At 38.8% G+C, this 18,904-nt stretch overlaps 1 protein-coding gene across 3 annotated transcripts in view; it reads right to left on the minus strand.

The window, feature by feature from the left end:
• LOC149177809 (nicotinate phosphoribosyltransferase 1-like) overlaps positions 1–18,904 on the minus strand; it is a 322,046-nt gene that overhangs the window by 226,558 nt on the left and 76,584 nt on the right. For all 3 annotated transcript variants that reach the window (XM_089420220.1, XM_089420219.1, XM_089420221.1), the window contains 3 exons: positions 2,132–2,251; positions 1,852–1,986; positions 1,705–1,766 (listed from right to left, as the gene is read on the minus strand). In XM_089420220.1, the coding sequence (XP_089276346.1) occupies positions 1,705–1,766; positions 1,852–1,986; positions 2,132–2,251 (317 nt within the window). The remainder of the gene's footprint in view (positions 1–1,704; positions 1,767–1,851; positions 1,987–2,131; positions 2,252–18,904) is intronic.

Raw genomic sequence — 18,904 nt, forward strand, 5'->3', positions numbered from 1 at the left:
TGTTTGATGAAAAGGGCACCAATAGTTGGATATTCAAATGGACATGGCAGCGATGCTCCCACTCCTAGAAAGGATGTGGATCTTAATTACATGGATGAAGACATACTTGATGATATGTAAATATAATTTATGATGATGTTTAAAAATTAAAAGTGTTGAACAATGAAAATTGAATACCAAAATATGCCATATGATAGTAGACTGTCAGTCATAATCCATTTTGTACTTTGTACTATGTAGTGTGCATTATTAATTTTCGTGATGATGTTGTCATGTTGATGATTGAAATTTGAAACATAAACTTGATGATCTGTTGAATGTTATAATAATCACTAATGATGATGACAATTTTTACATTGAATTGATGATAGTGATTTGTTTATGTTGACAGTTGAATTCATGATGAATGTTGAATTCATGATGATGATTATGTCTTTTTAGATATAGAATCTAGATTCTAAAAGATTAATGGTAATATGAAATTCTTATTTTTTTTATTTATATATGTGTGTGTGTGTTGTTTCCTTGTCGTTTCCGTATTTTTTGAAAATTTGCCGTGTCCATTTCAAACCCTATATCCATATTCGTTCCCATATCCATTTCAGTGCAACTTAGCATCAAACCCTCCAAAGGGGGTGGCTCCTCCAAAACTTCACAAACCCTTAAAAGATGTCCATATCTCAACCAAAGGCATCACCATGAAGCATTGAAGCGAGCGACCCTCCAAGTCAAAAAATGGGTCATAAAACCCCCAATGCCTAGAATCATGTCCAAATGAGTGGGTTGACCCTCAAACCGAGTGTAAAATATCTCAGCAGATAACAAAATGAGAGAGAACTTTATCGTCCCAATTTAGCATGTGAAGAGGATATCCATGCATGCACAACTTGCCTAAAAGAGTTTTACCAACACCTTGGAAAATGTGAATTGCCTGAGGAAGTGTGATCTGCATTGGGAACTAAGCACATGCACAAAATTCTAAACGAAGCCAATGCCATGTCCAAACCCTAGGGGGCTTCGACAAAGGGACTATGCATGATCACAAATCTGTAATCAAATATTCCATTGATGTCAATGAAAACAAGTACCCCAGTTGTCACAGCTGAAAAATACAAGGGCCAGTGAAACAGTTCACAAGGGTTACCTCCTGCCAAAATGAGGGGAACAGGTAGTAAAGTGATTCTTCTGCTGTGTGACAGAATGGTTTTAGAGGGAGAGGATTCTGTGTGATACCAAGCTTTGTGATTTCTCATTTCAATAGACAATAGCAAGGGATGTGGTCACTGCAACAGATTTCTAGTATGCTTTCCTGAATTTCCAGACTGCTGTTTAGATAGATCTGAATTCTAGTTTTCTGCCAGTTTGATCTGACCTTGACCTTGCGATAAGAGTGTCTACACTCTTGAATTTTCCTCAAAATGCTTTATTTAAGCAGATCCACCATTTTGATAGGTGTTTCCTATTATTCAACTATCATCTGTAAGAATTGATTCTAAGAGTGCTCATCTGCCTATCATGTTTTAATCATTTCAACACTTCCATGGCATGTTATTTTGTTACACTGAAAAATCATAAATTTTCACATAAAAAGGATAACATTTCCCTTACTTTTAACATAAATGATATACTATAATCCTTATGATTAACCATACATGAAACTTAAGCAAGAGTTCTTCCTGCTTTGAAGGTTCAATCGAGAAGAACCTGGTTGCATCAAATCCGCCTAGGTAGCAATATTTTGATGCACTGATCCCTCCATCAGGACCCTACATAGAAAATGACAAACTGGGCTTAGAGACAGAAATGTCAACAAAGACCATCAATTTTCTGAGAATCAAGAGGACAGCTTACTTGAGCTCGGCGGAGTCCAAATTCAAGCAAAATCTTAGAACTCCCAGCAACACGCCTATGCCTTGCAGCATTTGTAGTAACCAATGATGCATAATTAACCAAATTCACAAGCGGAGTTTCCAAAAGCTGGACAACCTGAAAAATGCAGTAATGAAAAATTTAGCTAAAAGTGTGGAATTTCAGATAGCTAAAACATTTTCTGAAACACAAATTTTATATAAGGAACACCATGCATGAATAAATTCTCATGTATAATAAAATGCTGGGACATTTAACTTACTGCAATGGGCCCTTCAACCCTCATGAGGGGTATCTTAGGAAAAACAACAGAACCTTCTGGTATTGCATATATCTCAATGTCTGAACAATTGATTCCTCTCAGATAATCAAAGAATCCCTCCTGAAATATCAGCACGCATTGATTGACAAGCATCCCTCAACAATAATTATCCATTTCTCTAAAAAGTTTCAAACTGTCATAATTTCTTAAGAATCTTACAGAAAGCTATCAGCAATTGCAACCAAGACTAAGTAAAATTAAAAACAATCTAGTTTACATCTTGAAACTGTTCTTCAGATGACACCAACCTGCATCAAAAGACACTTTGTCCAAATGACATGTTACTGGACAGGCTAAAGAGGTTAGAAAGATGTTTGCAAACACTACAAAAATTAGTTAGGCTGAGGAATTAACTTTCGAGTTGCTTTTAGTGACCCCTAGACCCCTTCTATAATGACAAAAGTAACAATTAAGCATTAAAATCAGAAAGCTAATATACTCAGTCAGGGGGTGTAAAAAAGGGTTCAGCAACACCACAGCTCCCAAACGTAGGAATCAAAGATGCAGCAGAACACATATTTTGTACTGTAGTATTTTTTCCTTCTCTTGTGCATCTTGGCAGGGTAATCACCATAATTTGAGTGACTTTCATTGGCATGAATCCTGTACTTTATCTTGTCTCAGTAGGATCTCATCTCTTTTCCTTTGCTATTGATCTGAAGTTTAAACATTCTTATGATATCTTGGGGATACATATAAACATCTTGAAGTATGTTAAAATTAGCAACTAGGGCCAAACTCCATGTGGGTCATCTCATTTATGGCCGCTGATATTTTTCCTAGATTCCTCTTGTCGAGAGGTGTAGAATTGATCTAAAGCTCATCCGATTCCGACAAGTATTTATGGAGATATGAATTTATTTGTATTTACTTGACAAATTGTCAAGGTCGGCCAGCAGTTAAATGTGTGGCACACATGCCTAGTGAATCATATAAATACAAGTGAGGTTGATTCATTTTATTATCATCTCATTTCACTCATTTCTTCTCTCTCTCCTTAGCTTTGAGTTACACAAGGAAAAGCTCACACGTGGGAAGGAGGATGCAGTAGGGCAAGGAGGATGCAGAAAGGAGGACGCAGAAGCTGCTAAAGGTCTCTTTGACCAACGTTGACCAAACGTTGACCTTAGAAGAGTGTGGTTTTGGTGTGGCTACCTCTCCTAGGCAGGCCGCATTTTTTGGAACGAAAATCAAGGCAATTTGACCTCAAGTTTGACCAGCATCGAATGCCCTAGTTTTGGGCAGCAAGTTGACTTCAGTCAACTGCAGTTTGACTGTGTATTTGGGGATGTTTAAGGGCTCATTCTTCAGGCTGTTCGAAGACTAGTTGACCGGGAAATTGACCAAGCATATTGGAGGTCAATTTCATCTCATTTGACTAAGTTTGACTTTGTTGATTTAGGGTTTGCCGCTGCTGATATAAAATTATAGAATTCTAATTTTGTACTATTTCTCTCTGCGGAACTATTGAAGATAAAAGAAGATTTAATCAAAGGGTTTCCCCGCATCGAGGTTTGTCCCTGGCTAGCCGCCACATCTTGTGTCTCTTGTCTTGGCTTGTTTTCTGTCAATCGTTTAATGTTCGATCTGCACTTTACTTAATGTATATGTGATTGCTAATCAGTGGTTAACAAGAAGAAAAGAAGTAAACTGCTCTAAGCATAGAACATACCATAAATTAACATAGTATCAGCGCTGAGGTGAAGACAAAGCCCAAGAGCAATCACCGAAGGTTGGCAAGGCTATCCTAAAAACTACATGGGGTCCTCAACACTCTTCCCTACCGAAGACAAGCTTCGTGAGAAGTTTGACTATCACGGATGGAAGATGTCTCTCGATCTGACTTTAGAAGATCAGGAAGTGTTGGACCATGTGAGAGGCAATATTGTTGCGCCTCCATCAAATGCATCTGATGTTGCCAAAAGCAAGTGGACCAAGGGAGAAGTCAAAGCAAAGATTATCATTCGTAACTCTATCGACAAGCGCCTGGTGGCCTATGTTTCCAAGCTAACCCCTTCCAAAGAAATTTACGATAGACTGGTGAGTTTATTTAAAGTTAATGATGCAAACAAGTTTTGTTCCTTAGAAATAAGCTGAAGGAAATTAAGAAGGGCAAAGATGAGAGTATGCAAGCATATTTCTTAAGGATCACCGAGATCAAGAATGATCTCCTATCTATCGGGGAAGTAGTTCTTGACAGGGAAATGACTATCACAACTCTTGGTGGACTACCACCTGAATGGTATATATTCAGGACTACTCTTCTCAACAATAATGTCATCCCAGGGTTCGAGGAATTGATGGATAGATGTATTCAAGAAGAAACAAGGATGGAAAAACAAGAAATGCCAGCACTTAAAGGTAATCCCTCTGCCTTTTCTTCTCATGCTAAAAGAAGAAACAATACTGGGACTAAATCCAAAAGAAAGGCTGGACCAAAGGGTGGAAGAAAAGGACGATGTTACAATTGCAACAAAATGGGCCACTATGTGAGGGAGTGCCCTGATAAGAGGGACTCACACCATGACGATGATCAAAATCACTCTCAAGGCAATCAAAGGAATGGCAGGTCCAATGGCAGAGGTAAAAGAAATGTCAGAAATCAAGGAAGAGGACAACCCTTCAAGAAGGCAAGAAACTCCAAGTATGAATCTAACGTTGTTAACAATAAGCAAGATGAATATTGTCTACCAACGGCCCTCTCTACTACTGCTCCCACGGAATCACTGGGAAATTGGCTTATTGATAGTGGTACCTCAAGGCACTTCACTGGTTACAAAGAAGCTCTCTCTAATCTGATAGAGAAGAAGACCAACCTGGAAATTGTTCTTGGGGATAACGCAAGATATCTCGTGAAAGGCGTCGAGAATGTCACTCTTAGATTGAATCAGGGTAATACAATTCATTTGCAAGAAGTCCTATATGTACCTGACCTCAAAAGGAACCTGGTATCCGTTTGACCTTCATCGATGGCAAGGTATGTGTACGGAAAAAGAATTTTAGGGAAGCTTTCACTCTTGGGTTTCTAGTCGATTCATTATATCAAGTCAGAGGAAGTCCGCCAGATGTCATGTCTTATGACACATCACTTCAGTCCGAACTATGGCATCGAAGGTTTGTTCACCTTCATTATAAATCTCTACCCAATGCAAGACAAATGGTCACAAGGGCGCCCGATTTCCGAGTAGAGCAAGAAGGTGTATGTCCTGGATGTGCAGAAGGAAAGATCAAAAGGGAACCACTCCCCTCAAGCCAAAGCAAGACCTCCGATATATTGCAGTTGGTTCACTCAGACATATCTGGTATGATGCCTGTGAACTCCTTGGGAGGATATTTATATTACCTCACTTTTACAAATGACTATTCTCGCAAGACTTGGATATACTTCTTGAAAAAGAAGGATGAAGTGTTCACTTGGTTTCGTCACTTCAAAGCCTTGATTGAGAATCAAACCGAAAAGAAAATCAAGATGTTAAGGACTAACAATGGGACTAAGTATGAAGCAAATGAGTTCCATGACTTTTGCAAAGAGGTTGGCATTAAGAGGGAGACTATAACACCATATACTCCTAAGCAGAATGGTGTGGCGGAATGGAAGAATCATACGATTGTGGAAGTTGTCTATGCTATGCTCCATGATCAAAGACTTCCTAAGTTTCTATGGGCCGAAGCTGTGAATACCGCCATATATGTGCAAAACTGATGCCCTCACCAAGCATTGGGTTCCAAGACTCCCGAAGAGATGTTCACTGGTAAGAAACCTGGAGTATCTCATTTTAGAATTTTTGGAAGTCCTGTATATTTTCATGTGTCGAAGGAGAAAAGGAATAAATTGGGTGCATCTGGAAAGAAAAGAATCTTCATGGCCTATAGCGAAAATACTAAGGGCTATAGAATCTATGTGGCTGGTCAAAGGGAAATCGAGATTAGCCATGATGTCACCTTTGACAAAGATATGGCTCTTAGCAAAGTTGATAATCTTCCTACCCAAAGGGGATCTAAAGAAGCTAACACCATGGAACCGAAGGAAAAGCAAGATGAGACGAAACCCGATGTGGAAGAACCTATGGATCCTATTGATCCCCCTCCGCAAGAGCCTTCCTCTTCTAGGAAGAGGCCTTCATGACTTATGGGGACACTTGATGATGCTAAAGGACACATTGCACCCAGAGGGACTTTCCGGGAAAGTAAGAAGCCGGCCAGGTATCAGGGATACTTGACCATCATGAGCACGATCATCCAAAATGAGCCTTCATCATTTGCAGAAGCTATCAAGCATCAAATATGGAAGGCTGCTATGACTGAGGAATATGAGTCCATCATGAAAAACGATGCCTGGGATGTGGTCCCCAGACCCCAGGACAAAGTAGTGGTCACTTGGAAATGGCTTTACAAGATAAAGCATGCAGTTCATGGAAGTGCAGAAAAGTATAAGGCTCGTTTTGTCGCTTGTGGCTTCTCTCAGATGGAAGGTATAGACCAATGTTGTTAAAAGCGCGAGCGGGATTAAATCGGCGCTGGGAATAAAGCGGAAAAAATCGGAAAAAGCGGGAAAAAGCGGAAAAAAGCGGGAAAAAAGCGTTTGGTACAAAAATATTCATTTTTTTCATTTTTTTCAATTTTTTTAATATCTAAACCATCTATAACATAAAATAAATACATTGACACATAAATATGATAAGAAAAGTAAAACTAATATATAAGATGTTTAATATCATTTCTAGCGCTAAAATCACACATAACATTGAATCATGTCCTGAATAGTAAGTCCTGACTCCTGAGTCCCAGCTCAGCCTCAAAATAATAAAATATCAACAAAAAATACGACCAAAAAAAAATCCAAATTTTCATTATAAAACTCGCTGCCCCGCGCCCCCGAGCTTTTTTGTGAAAAAAGCGCGCTTTTTTCAAAAAAGCGCGCTTTTTCAAAAAAAAAGCGGCAAAAAAATTTTTAGGAGCTTTTTTCCCATAAAAAGCGCGATTAAATCGGCTTAGGGAAAAAAGCGCACTTTTTTGAAAAAAGCGCGATTTTAACAACACTGGTATAGACTACGACGAGATATTTGCACCTGTTGCCCGATATACCACCATCCGCTCGATCATAGCCCTTGCTGCTTCGCAAGGATGGAACCTACATCAGATGGATGTCAAGACTGCATTCTTGCATGGTTCGATCAAAGAGTAAGTCTATGTGGAACAACCCGAAGGATTTGAGATTCATGATCAGGAACCTCACGTGTGCAAGTTGAAGAAAGCCCTCTATGGGCTGAAGCAGACACCCCGAGTGTGGTATGAGAGGATCGAAAGCTACCTGATAAAGCTATAATTCACTAGGACTGAAGCCGACCCTAACCTTTACTTTAAGGTTGAAGATGACAAACCTCTCATACTGGTGTTGTACGTTGACGACCTCTTTCTAACAGGTGCAGACCCTTTCATTCTCAAATGTAAGAGGGAGTTGGCTTCCGAATTCGAGATGAAAGACTTAGGACTAATGCACTATTTCCTAGGACTGGAAGTCTGCAAGAAACCAGGGGAGATTTTCCTATCTCAAGGAAAATATGTGGTGAAAATATTGGAGAGATTCGGTATGGTGGACTACAAGCCCGTGACTACCCAGATGGAGCTTGACTTCAAGAAGTTAAGCGGTAGTGCTGCCGGACCTATTTTACGAAATGCTACCGAGTATCGTCAACTCGTCAGAGCATTGATGTTCTTGGTGAACTCTCATCTAGATATATGCTTTGCAGTCAACACGTTGAGTCAACATATGGTTGAGCCTCACCACACACATTGGATTGGTGCCAAGAATCTGCTGAGATATCTTCGTGGCACAATCACTCATGAGTTGAGATACATTGTCGGAGATGTGAGACTACTTGGATATACCGATGCTGACCGAAAGAGCACTTTCGTGTGTTGTTTCTCTTTGGGATTTGCCTCGATATCCTGGATGAGTAGGAAGAAGAAGTCGGTGGCTTTGAGCACCATCGAGGCAAAGTACACTACTGCTAGTATGGCCTCTTGTGAGGCGGTCTGGTTGTGGAAGCTCTTCAATGAGCTGTTTGGATTCACATTGGATACTAACGTGATCCTATGTGACAACCAGAGCGGGATTCGTTTATCAGAGAATCCTGTATTTCATGATTGCTCGAAGAACATCGATATCAGGTACCACTATATCCGAGATATGGTACAGTGGGGAGCAATAAGGCTCCAACAGATTGGTACAGATGAACAGGTCGCCGACATTTTGACGAAGCCCCTAGGAAAGGTCAAATTCCTGACTTTCTGAGAATGACTTGGTGTCGTTGAGAAACCCTCTTATGAGGGTCGTGTATGATGCATATATTGAGCTCTGGGAGCTCTAGGGGGGCACGGGGTACTTCTTGGAGCGACATGTGACGACAGGGCGACTCACCATCCCCTGGTGGTGCACTATGTACAGGGTGAAAAGTTCAACCTTCCCCTGTGACACCCCATGGCGACTGTGGAACAAGATGATTAGTTCTCCTATGGGCCAAGATGATTAGTTCTCCCGTGGAGACTATGGGACAGGATGATTAGTTCTCCTATGGGTCAGGATGATTAGTTCTCCCGTGGAGACTGTGGGACAGGATGATTAGTTCTCCTGTGGGCCAGGATGATTAGTTCTCCTGCAACGACTATTGGACAGGATGATTCGTTCTCCTATTACAAGATGATTAGTTCTCCTGTGGACAGGATGATTAGTTCTCCTGACAAGGCATCCTACCCATGCAGTCTAGGACTCATGGGAAGTAACTCTCATATGATCAATGAGTAGGGAAATGGGTTAGGGACCATTAGTAGTACTATCGATGGATGCATCGTTGTATCTACCGTACTCCCTATGCTAGGATGACCTCCATTGATCTAGGATCAATGATACTAATCTGGGAGTGGTATGACACACTCTGAGACTGACTTTGGGTCAGTAGAGGATGGTATGATATATCCTCGATCATTTCTTCTTCCTCATAGTTCAGCATAGCAGAGCCAGCAGTGCAAGGCAATGCATTTGATCGCTGGGACAGTATTAACGGTCAGACGGATTAGCAGATGGAGTTCTCCCTAGTTGAGAGGGAGTGTTAAAATTGGCAACTAGGGCCAAACTTCATGTGGGTCATCTCATTTATTTGATTATTTATTCCCTTATCTTTCTTTTAAAGGTCAAATTAGTTAGATATTAGTATATAATGTATTTTTTATTGATTCAATTATAAAAATAATTTAACATAAATATATAAATAAATACTGATAATAACAATAAATAAATAATAATTTTTATTTTTAGGGTCAGGCTAGTTAGATAGTATTATTATTTATTTAGTTATAAATAGATAAATAATAATTATTTCTATTTTAAGTGTTAGGTTAGTTAGATATTATCATATAATGTATTTATTATTGATCCAATTATAAAAATAAATTAAAATAAATAAATAAATATATATATATATATATATATATATATATATATATATTATTATTAATAATAACTAAATAAATAATATTAAATAAATTAGTATTTCGGCCTTTTTCCCATCCAGTAAAAAATAGTCGTTATCTAGCTATTTTTTCCCTTAGCTATTAGAAGGTCTTGACTCCCTATTTAATTTTCTGCTACGATCAAATTTTTCATCTTGTCCTGATGATGAACCACACTGGTTGGTTCGAAACACGTCGACCTAAATCTACCAATGTGATTTCTTCTGAAATTGTTTTCAAATCAATGTCAGCTTATATAACCAGTTGGCATTCTCCTTTATATTATCTTTTTTATTCTTTTACTTAAAGTTCTATAATTACCATTAATTATTTCGAGATGTTTAAGAGTGGTTCCAACCTCATCAAACCTCATATGGAGAAAGTAGAATTTCATATCCCATTCTAAATTCAGTGGGCTTAACAATTTTTCAGGATTTCGACAATGGCAAGATTGTAACATTTCAACTAGATTCTATTATTTATGTGGGTATGGAATTTGCATTAGTAAAAACCACCAGGCTATGGGATTTTTCATCATGTAATCATCTATGACAGTAAACATAGGCATGGGTTTGCTTCTAAAATGTCATTTACGTGTATCAATGTTATCGGAACCAGACCAAAACTAGTGGAACTAGCCGGTCCAACCAGTTTGAGGGTCAAACCAGTCTGATTCAAGGTTTGGAACAGGAAATGGTCAGTTCAGTACCGTATTGGCCATTTCCTAAAAGTGGCATTCTCCTTTATCTTTCATTTTCATCCTTATACATAAAATTTAACATTCCCATGAAATGACTCGGGATGTTTGTGAGTGGTTCATGTAATGTTCCCTATGGATTAATTGCCCAACGCAGGACGAAGTAGACTATCTAACCCCAAAGGCTATAGTCGTTGACAAAGGGGGAAACCCATTATCCAATGTTTTGGGGCGACATTGGGTAAATTTTGGGTAGCTGGAGAAAAGAGCCCAAATTGGGGGCTTCACTTGTAATTGGGGGCTTCAAAGTGGGCCTCCTATTTCCTTGCGCACTTACTCCTATTTTCTTGTGCACTTACTCCTATTTTCTTGCGCAATTCTCCTGAATCCTTGCACACAATTGCTCCTCAATTATGCACACTCCACACACAAAGAATGATCTATGAATTATGAGCCTTTGTCTTTCTTTTTATAGATAAAACTCAATGCATGCAAGTGGCCTAGTTGAATTTCAGTTCACACTAGTGTCACAAGTTTCTTTTACTAGTTAACTGGAGCAAGTCCCAGTTAACTAGCTTGAGTTCCTCCTTGATTTACTCTAGTTGTGATTGCGAGTTAACTAAGAACTCAACTCATTCTCTCTCCAATCAACACTGAAGTCTTAACTTGTTCTAACTCAACTTGTCATTGCCGCCATAGTATTCAAAACCAGTCGGCTCGAACCGTAAATCGGTTAAGCCGGCCGTTTCATTTGCCCAGGCCATCAAACTGGTTGAAAAACTCAGTTATCTAAGCAGTCTCACCGATTTTTTGGTCTAACCGGCCATAAACTGGTGGGTTCCATCATAAACTGGTCAGATTATTGCCAAGCTAACTACGAACCCCACAAGAATGTCGTTTTGACAGTTTTGAAGTTGTTTTGAGGGAAATTTGGGGTTGTTTTCCTCCAAAAACAGCCCCTCCAAGAAAATCATGCCTCCCCTCTCATTTTCCTCACACATCTCAACCCTAGCAATGTTGGCAATTAATGGTAATGTTAAATCCTTTATTTTTCATTTTCATCATTTTACTTAAATTTTTAACATTACCATGAAATGACTCGGGATGTTTGAGAGTGGTTTTGACCTCATTGGACTTCATATGGAAAAACTAGAATTTTAGATTTCACTCAAAATTCAGCAAACTTAATGGTTTTCAGGATTTCATGGTTTGGGGTTTTGCAATATTTCCATTTGATTCTATCATGCATGAGGATATGAGATTGGCATTTGATCAAGAGCATGAAGCCCTTTAAGAACCTTAATGTTGGTGGCATTGATTGTTGAAATTTGTTGATGTTGGTGGTATTGATTGTTGAACTCCTCTACCATGGCCTTAACAAGAATGTACCCTTCACTCAAAGGAAAACAACTAGTTAGGCATGCTAATCTTTTTCTACCACATTATAAGGTTGAAGAGATGAACCCTTCACTCAAACTAAAATCATTGGTTAGGCATGTTAAACTTTTTCAATTTCTATCATATTATAAGGTTGAGCAATCCAAGTCTGAATACTTTGAGCTAGATGATGTTTATGTATCTCTTGTTGATGATCCCATTTCTAGTAGCGTTGAACCAATGATAAGTTTCATGAGTGATCATGTTGATCAATGATTTGTGGTTTTGATGTCTATTTCTGTTGCTACTGCTACCACTACTACTAAAGTTGCAAAGGAGTTTTAGTAGTCCTCAAACTCTGAGCCAGATTATTTATGTAGCTCATGTTGATGATCCCTTGTCTAGTAGTGGTGATGAGGAGCGATCATGTTGTTGATCACTGATATGTAGACTTGTAGAAGGTCAGTGGCCTCATAGCTTGTAGCATTGTTTTTGAACTCTAGAGGCCATGTAGAGTCTCATTCGTTATGTCTTTTGTTGTTGATATGTATTGCACTTGGTGCCAATTTGATGTATTCACCATTACATGGTATATATATGAGAAAACCTTGAATATTTCGTCTCTATTGGTTTGGAATATGGTTTTAGATCTTAAAATTTGTTTCTTTTCATTAAAAACTAATTATTTCATGTATTTTTTTAGAGATCGGTTCATTGAGATCTGACCAGTCCTGGTTTGACTAGTTCCGATTTGAAAGCCAGTTTGATAGGTGGACCAGGCCGGTCTCTGGTTCTAGTTTTGAATACTATGACTGCCACCTCATACTGTAGTCCAACTGAAGAAGACTCCAACTAACTAAAGCTCCAACTCTACACATGCAAACTTGATGCCCATTCCAGTAAACTGGAAATCAACTCACCGTAACTGAAGTTTATCCCATGAACTTGCATCCATGCTAGAGAAAGACTAAGTCGAGGTATTCACTGGCTAATGTACAAGTTAGAAGACCTTCCATTGCTACATTTTCAACAACAATAAGAAATTATATACTTGTGAAGTACAAAAGGACTCAGACGCATCTAGCATTAAATAAGAGAGAGACAGAAAAAGAAGAAAAACAATTATTGTGTGTGGAAAAAAATGGGGCAATAGGACATAGATGTGAATACATATCAATGTGCTACTGTAGAATTGTGGATGAAGGCAAGTAAAAGTACAAAAGTCAAATGATGGAACCAACGTAGCATACAACGAGATTCATGCCATGGCCATACACCGCAAAATGCATCATTAGATTCAATCTCATGTGCCTGTTGATGATTGTAGCTTGGGCATGTAATTTTGCACAAGCCTAAGTGTCTAGGCGTGCAGAAGTCACCCAAGATCTCCTTAGAACACTTGCTCAAGTGTGAACAAGATGCTAACGTAACTTAGCCTGAGTCTAACTAAGAAAAAACACATAACTATTATATTGATAATTGAGCTAAGGAAACATTAAGTAGAGTAAATTAAATTACTTTAGTCACTATGTTTTAATCTTAGCCCTTGATCTCAAGTGAGGCAAGATCTAATCTCAACCATCAATCACTTTGGAGATTAGGGTTAGGGATTTAGATCAATGTAAAGTTATAAAAGCAAGGCTAAAGAGAAGGGGAAGACACACCATACATTAGCATGGTGTGTTAGGTTTGAGGAAGGGGCAACAAGGAGACCCAAATTAGCCAAAGAGGGCTTGATCAACTGGATCAAATCTACTATGGTATGAAATTCATCAACTGGGCCATTTTCCTAGGAAGGGAGCCCAAGTAAGTTTAGAACTTACTAAAGAACTCGGATTGGGAAGAATCTGTGTCATTTATGTGATTGAGATTCGTAAATTTGCTTTCTTGAATTTAATTTTGTCAATACCCTAGCTAGTGCTTTTATTCAGTAGATGTAAATCTGGTGGGAACTAATTGTTGGTTTGATAAAGTATGAAAAACTAACATGGTAGCTTCGGATGTACTTTAGCTCCAAAATTTTGTGGAGGGGCTAGACAACATGAGATCTCCAAGACCCTTAAATCGTTTGGAGAAATTCCACCCAAAGTGCATGTTATTCAAATCAGTGTTGAAAATATCAGTATCGGCAAAATATCGGCGAGGGTCCAGAAAACATCTTATCAGCAATATCGGCAAAAATGTCAGCAAAATATCGGCAAGCATAAAAAATATTTTTTTCAAAATTTTAAACATAGCCGATATTTTGCCGATATTTTCAAAATCTCGCAATATTTTGCCGACATTTTGGAAATATCGCGATATTTTCTTGGCGATATATCATTTTGTCAAAAATATCGCGATATTTTTGAATATCGCCGATATTATCAACAGTGACAAATAACTAAATATTTTTAATGGTGCCTAAGTTAAAACTTAGGAAATTAAAATAATTAAAGTGAATTAATGTAAATATGGGTGAGAAGCTTCTAAGTGACGAGGATCAAGTCTAACTAATATTAGTCGTTGATTAGACATCAGAGTGCGGTCGTTGATTTCTCAACAGGAAAAGTACAAAGGAAGGCTTGGGGTTAGTTGGAGAAGACACACAGAGATAAGCACTTGAGCTAGTTCAAAATTTTGGCGCATGGTTTGTTGGGAATTTTGGAGTCAGTTTCTAGTGCAGAGAGGGGCAGTTCGGCAAAGGGACTTCAATCCAAGGCCCAAAATACATAGCAAAGAAGCAACATAGCACCAAGGAGAGACAATGCAACTCAAGAAGGGTGACGCAAAGGCTAGAGGAGCTGACGCAGTCACTTAGAGGCAGTGCTGGGGTTTCTGTGAGGCAGATCGGGCCGCAGTTCAACATATCGATTTCTGAGTCGAGAAGGCTCACTAGGATGGTGACACAGCTCCTAGAGGAGGTGAGGCAATTCCAGCACAAAGCTGGGAGTAGCCATTGATGCACAATGCTAGGGACAGTGCAATCACCTACGAGGTTTATTCATCCAGTTGCTGGATTCGCCAAAATATCTGTCTCCGGATAGAGGTATTTATGTCGGGTTTATTCTCTGTTGGGTGAACCGGATTTGGCACCCTAGTTGTATTCAGAAATCTGCTTAATAATAAAACCCTCATATCTGTTGCACCGGTTTTCCCGCATTGGGTTTTTCCAGGGACGTTTAGTCCAAAAATAAGTGTGTCCTTTCTATGGTTGTCTCATTTATTTTTCAGTACTTGATCTCTATAGTGGTGTAGGCTACAGTGTATTTGCATTAATATTTTCTGAATATTTCTGAAAATAACTTGTTAAAAAGAAGAACACAAGTAGGTAATGCAAATCAGTTTGTTGCAGTAGAATTTATGGTTTGTTAGATTCAGAAATTTTCACATTAATCACATGTGCCAAGTTCGCACTGGATAACCTGGGCCAGGTTCAGCTACAATCATATGATGAAGAAATTTTTTTATGTTGTTGAAGCAGTGTTGCAGGAACTGTCCCCTCCCCCAAGGATCCGAAGGCAAATCCGCGTCGCGTACAAATCCGCCACCAATCCTTCGGCAAAACCGTTGGTCAAACAATCGGATCCGCGGTTCCTCCTTTTTTTGGCGATTTCCAGAAAATTAGATCCATGGGGGCTCGATCCACAGATCCAAAAAGGATTAGGTGCGGATCTGTGGAGGTTCGGGCGTGTATCCACCGCAGATCCAAGAGAAGGTCGACGGTTCACATGGTTCTGCTGGGATTTCTATTTTTTTTTTGAAATTTTGAACTATTATGTGAGGAATTACACTTTCCGAACACTCCCAAGGTACCCCTTGATGCTCCCTAGACGCTTCTTAAATGCTCCCTAATGGTAATGTTAAATTCTTAAAGTAAAAAGATGGAAATGAAAGATAAAGGAGAATGTCACTTTTACTTAAATTTTTAACATTACCATGAAATGACTCAGGATGTTTGAGAGTGGTTCCAACCTCATCAAACTTCAAATGGAGAAAGTAGAATTTCATATCCCATTCAAAATTCAGCAGACTTAACAGCGTTCAGGATCAATGGGATTCTGGCATTTCATTGGATTATATCATGTATGAGGGCATGTGATTGGCATTTAATCAAGAGCACCTAGCCCTATATGCACCCCAGTGTTGGTGTTATTGATTGTTCAACTCCTTTGTCATGGTCTTAGCAATTATGTACCCTTCAATCAAGTCAAAATCATTGATCAGGCATGTTAAACTTTCTCTACCATTATAAGGCATTGATTAAGTTGTTTGATCAAAATTAGGCAATGTTGACTAAAATCCCTATAGAATTGAAGTAGAGGCAAAGGCTAGACAAGAGAAGAGGAATCTAGATTGTAGATGGTTGACGTTGGAATAATTAATCATTGATGTACAATGGATACCATATCTATCTTGATTTATGTAAAAATATGCATGTTTTCATGTCTTCTACAACTAATTTGGTATTTTGGATTTTTTTAATATAAATGAAAAAAAATATATATATATAGTAGATGCTTTGCTTCCTAGATTTTTGGGAAATGACACTTCAGTGTCCTCGCTTCCAAAAACATCCCTGCTTCGTCCCCACTTCGTGCAACGTTGTGCTGAAGTGAATCAATTGTACAATGCCTTGAAGCAAAATTTTTATTTTGGGAGGGCCGAAAAAAAATCGTTGAGTAAATAAAAAAAATGGTTGAGTAAATAAAAAAAATCATGGTGCAAGGAGCCCTAGGCTAACAATGGCCAATGCAATTTAGACCAAAAACAAAAGTTATTTGGCAGTGGCCAACAAGGTTGTCATGCATATTACCAACCAAAATGGTAACCTCATAGGAGAAAACTTGTCTCCTACATTTGACAGCCAGTCGGATAGCCAGCCAACCAGTGGCCCCTGATATTCACTATTTGATGATGATATGACATATGCCTCCACCATCTGCATCAGCCACATACCTCTCATCATCCGGTGTTTCCACTTGGAAGAAGATGCGCTGCAATTCAAAATCTAATTAGATGATTTTGCAATTGGGTGCTTATGCTTGTTTATTTTGGGCATTTAGTATGGATAAAGGGGTGATTTGGCAGATTAACCAATCTTAACTATAAATATGTCCTCTCACCTTACTAGGGGGTTAATTTTTAGCCCTAGTCCAGTGGGACCTCCCTTAAGGATTTTGGGGTGAAGGAGGGGAACTACTTGGAAAACCAGGATTGAGATAGCATGTTCAATATCCACAACACCATGCTTGAAACTTTCCATGCCACAATACAAGCTTGAAATACCACCTCCATTCTTCGGGTATAACTTGTCATTGGAATTTGGCACCCTCATGTCCACACTCCTTGAGTAAGGCCAAAAAACATTGCCCTGGAGGTTGATGCAACTAAAAGAATAGAAAAGCATATCATGGCCACAACAAAAGAAAAACAAGAAAAACAAAATGCAAAAGATGGTTGGGACATAAGTTAGCACATGGGCAAAAGCCTAATATGAGCTCTACCCTTCTCAATAGCCATCACTCAGTTCCTAAGCACATGACGCTAATTTCCATCGAAAAGAACCCTTGCATGTCCCAACCTTGATGAGCAGTGAACCGTTTCATCTTAAGAGGTAATATAAAATGCCACATCATAGAGAGCAAGCTCTAACCTAGTGTTGAAGCCCCGAAAATCGGGTCGACAACAAGGGGGATACCCGCCCGGTCCGGACCTTGGTTGGCAGCTCCTTATCCGTTTGGTATAGCGGGTCCGACTGGGGATAATGGCACCAGTTTCCCAATCTATGGGTGTGTGTGTGTGTAGAATTGGATGTTGCTGATCTAACAGTAACTATCTAAGCTATTCTAATTCAAACTTTAATCTAATTCTATGTTATGGTAATCTAATAAAAACAGCACATCTAATCTATGCTAACCCGGGATGTAATTTTTTTATTATGCGATCTAAAGAGATTTCAAATAACAACTGGTAATAAAGATCATTCAGCGATTATAAGAAAGGAAATCAATTAAGATGAACTATTTCACATAAAAAGTTAGGCAAAACAGTTGTGAACAGCATATCGCATAATAAGCTATTCATACATTAAACATAAATAAATAGCTACCACCGTACAAAAGTGCCAAATGGTAACTCAAGCATTCATGCAATAACATATAAACAACTAAAATCTGTATATCACTTTAACATATAAGCAGAAATGGTCAAGAGATAAAAGTACAATTTAACAATGATTTATCTCTCCTTGCTCTAACATCTACTAAGAGTACAGAAGTGCAACATCAGTAGCAAATATCAAATGCAAACATCAACAAATCTTGATCCATTCATTCACCAAAACCTCCTCTGAGGGTGCAAAAGTGCATATTCTGAGGACAAGTTTTTGATAAATTTCTGGACCCTTCTCTAAATGCATGAGAAGGGTTTAAATACTACTAACTAAATAACTTAATTACACATATTCAGGATACGGTTTAAATGACCGCCCTTTTTCTAAGAAAAATTATTTCTAAAAATTAAATCTAATATCTAACTATTTCTGCATTTGCTCCTTAATGTTGCGAGTATTCAATATTTGCCTGGGTAGAGTCGGTTGACTGTCTTCCGCTTTTGGTTGAGCTAAGCAAACAGAAATGGCAAGCGTTGGCACCATTTTTTCCAGCAAAATAGCAAATATACTTGAGAATCATCTCTGGCTATGTGGATTTACTGTGTATGCTCAGTAATAACCCAAATTCCACTTGGTTAACCCTCAAATTGCCTCTGCCTTTGCTTTCTTGCATTTTCTGGGCTTACGAGTGACTAAGCAGTTAGGGACTTTGCTTTTTGAGCAATTTTCTCAGAGATGCGCGATTAACGCTAGGCACTAATCGAGCATCGAAAACTGCCTCCGTTCTTTGATCCGGGCATTTCTGGTGCGTTTTTTGCCTTTAGCGCCTTTTCCTTTACCAGGTATAAGCTTTAAAATTTTGCAAACATACTGCTTTCGTGAGCTTCTAACCTTGAGCGTTACATCGCCTGGGGATATCAGCATTGTTCAACTACTCATTGAACCATGGCTCTCACTGATAGATCTGTAATGGATAGTTCAGTGGTGCTCTGGAATTTGTGGCTCTGTTGCATGCGGTATCCGTTCATGAGGGCAT

Source organism: Pinus tabuliformis, chromosome 4_1 (assembly GCF_031772625.1).
Source record: "Pinus tabuliformis cultivar Carrire ecotype Pingquan chromosome 4_1, CPIR1, whole genome shotgun sequence".
Lineage (NCBI taxonomy): Eukaryota > Viridiplantae > Streptophyta > Pinopsida > Pinales > Pinaceae > Pinus > Pinus tabuliformis.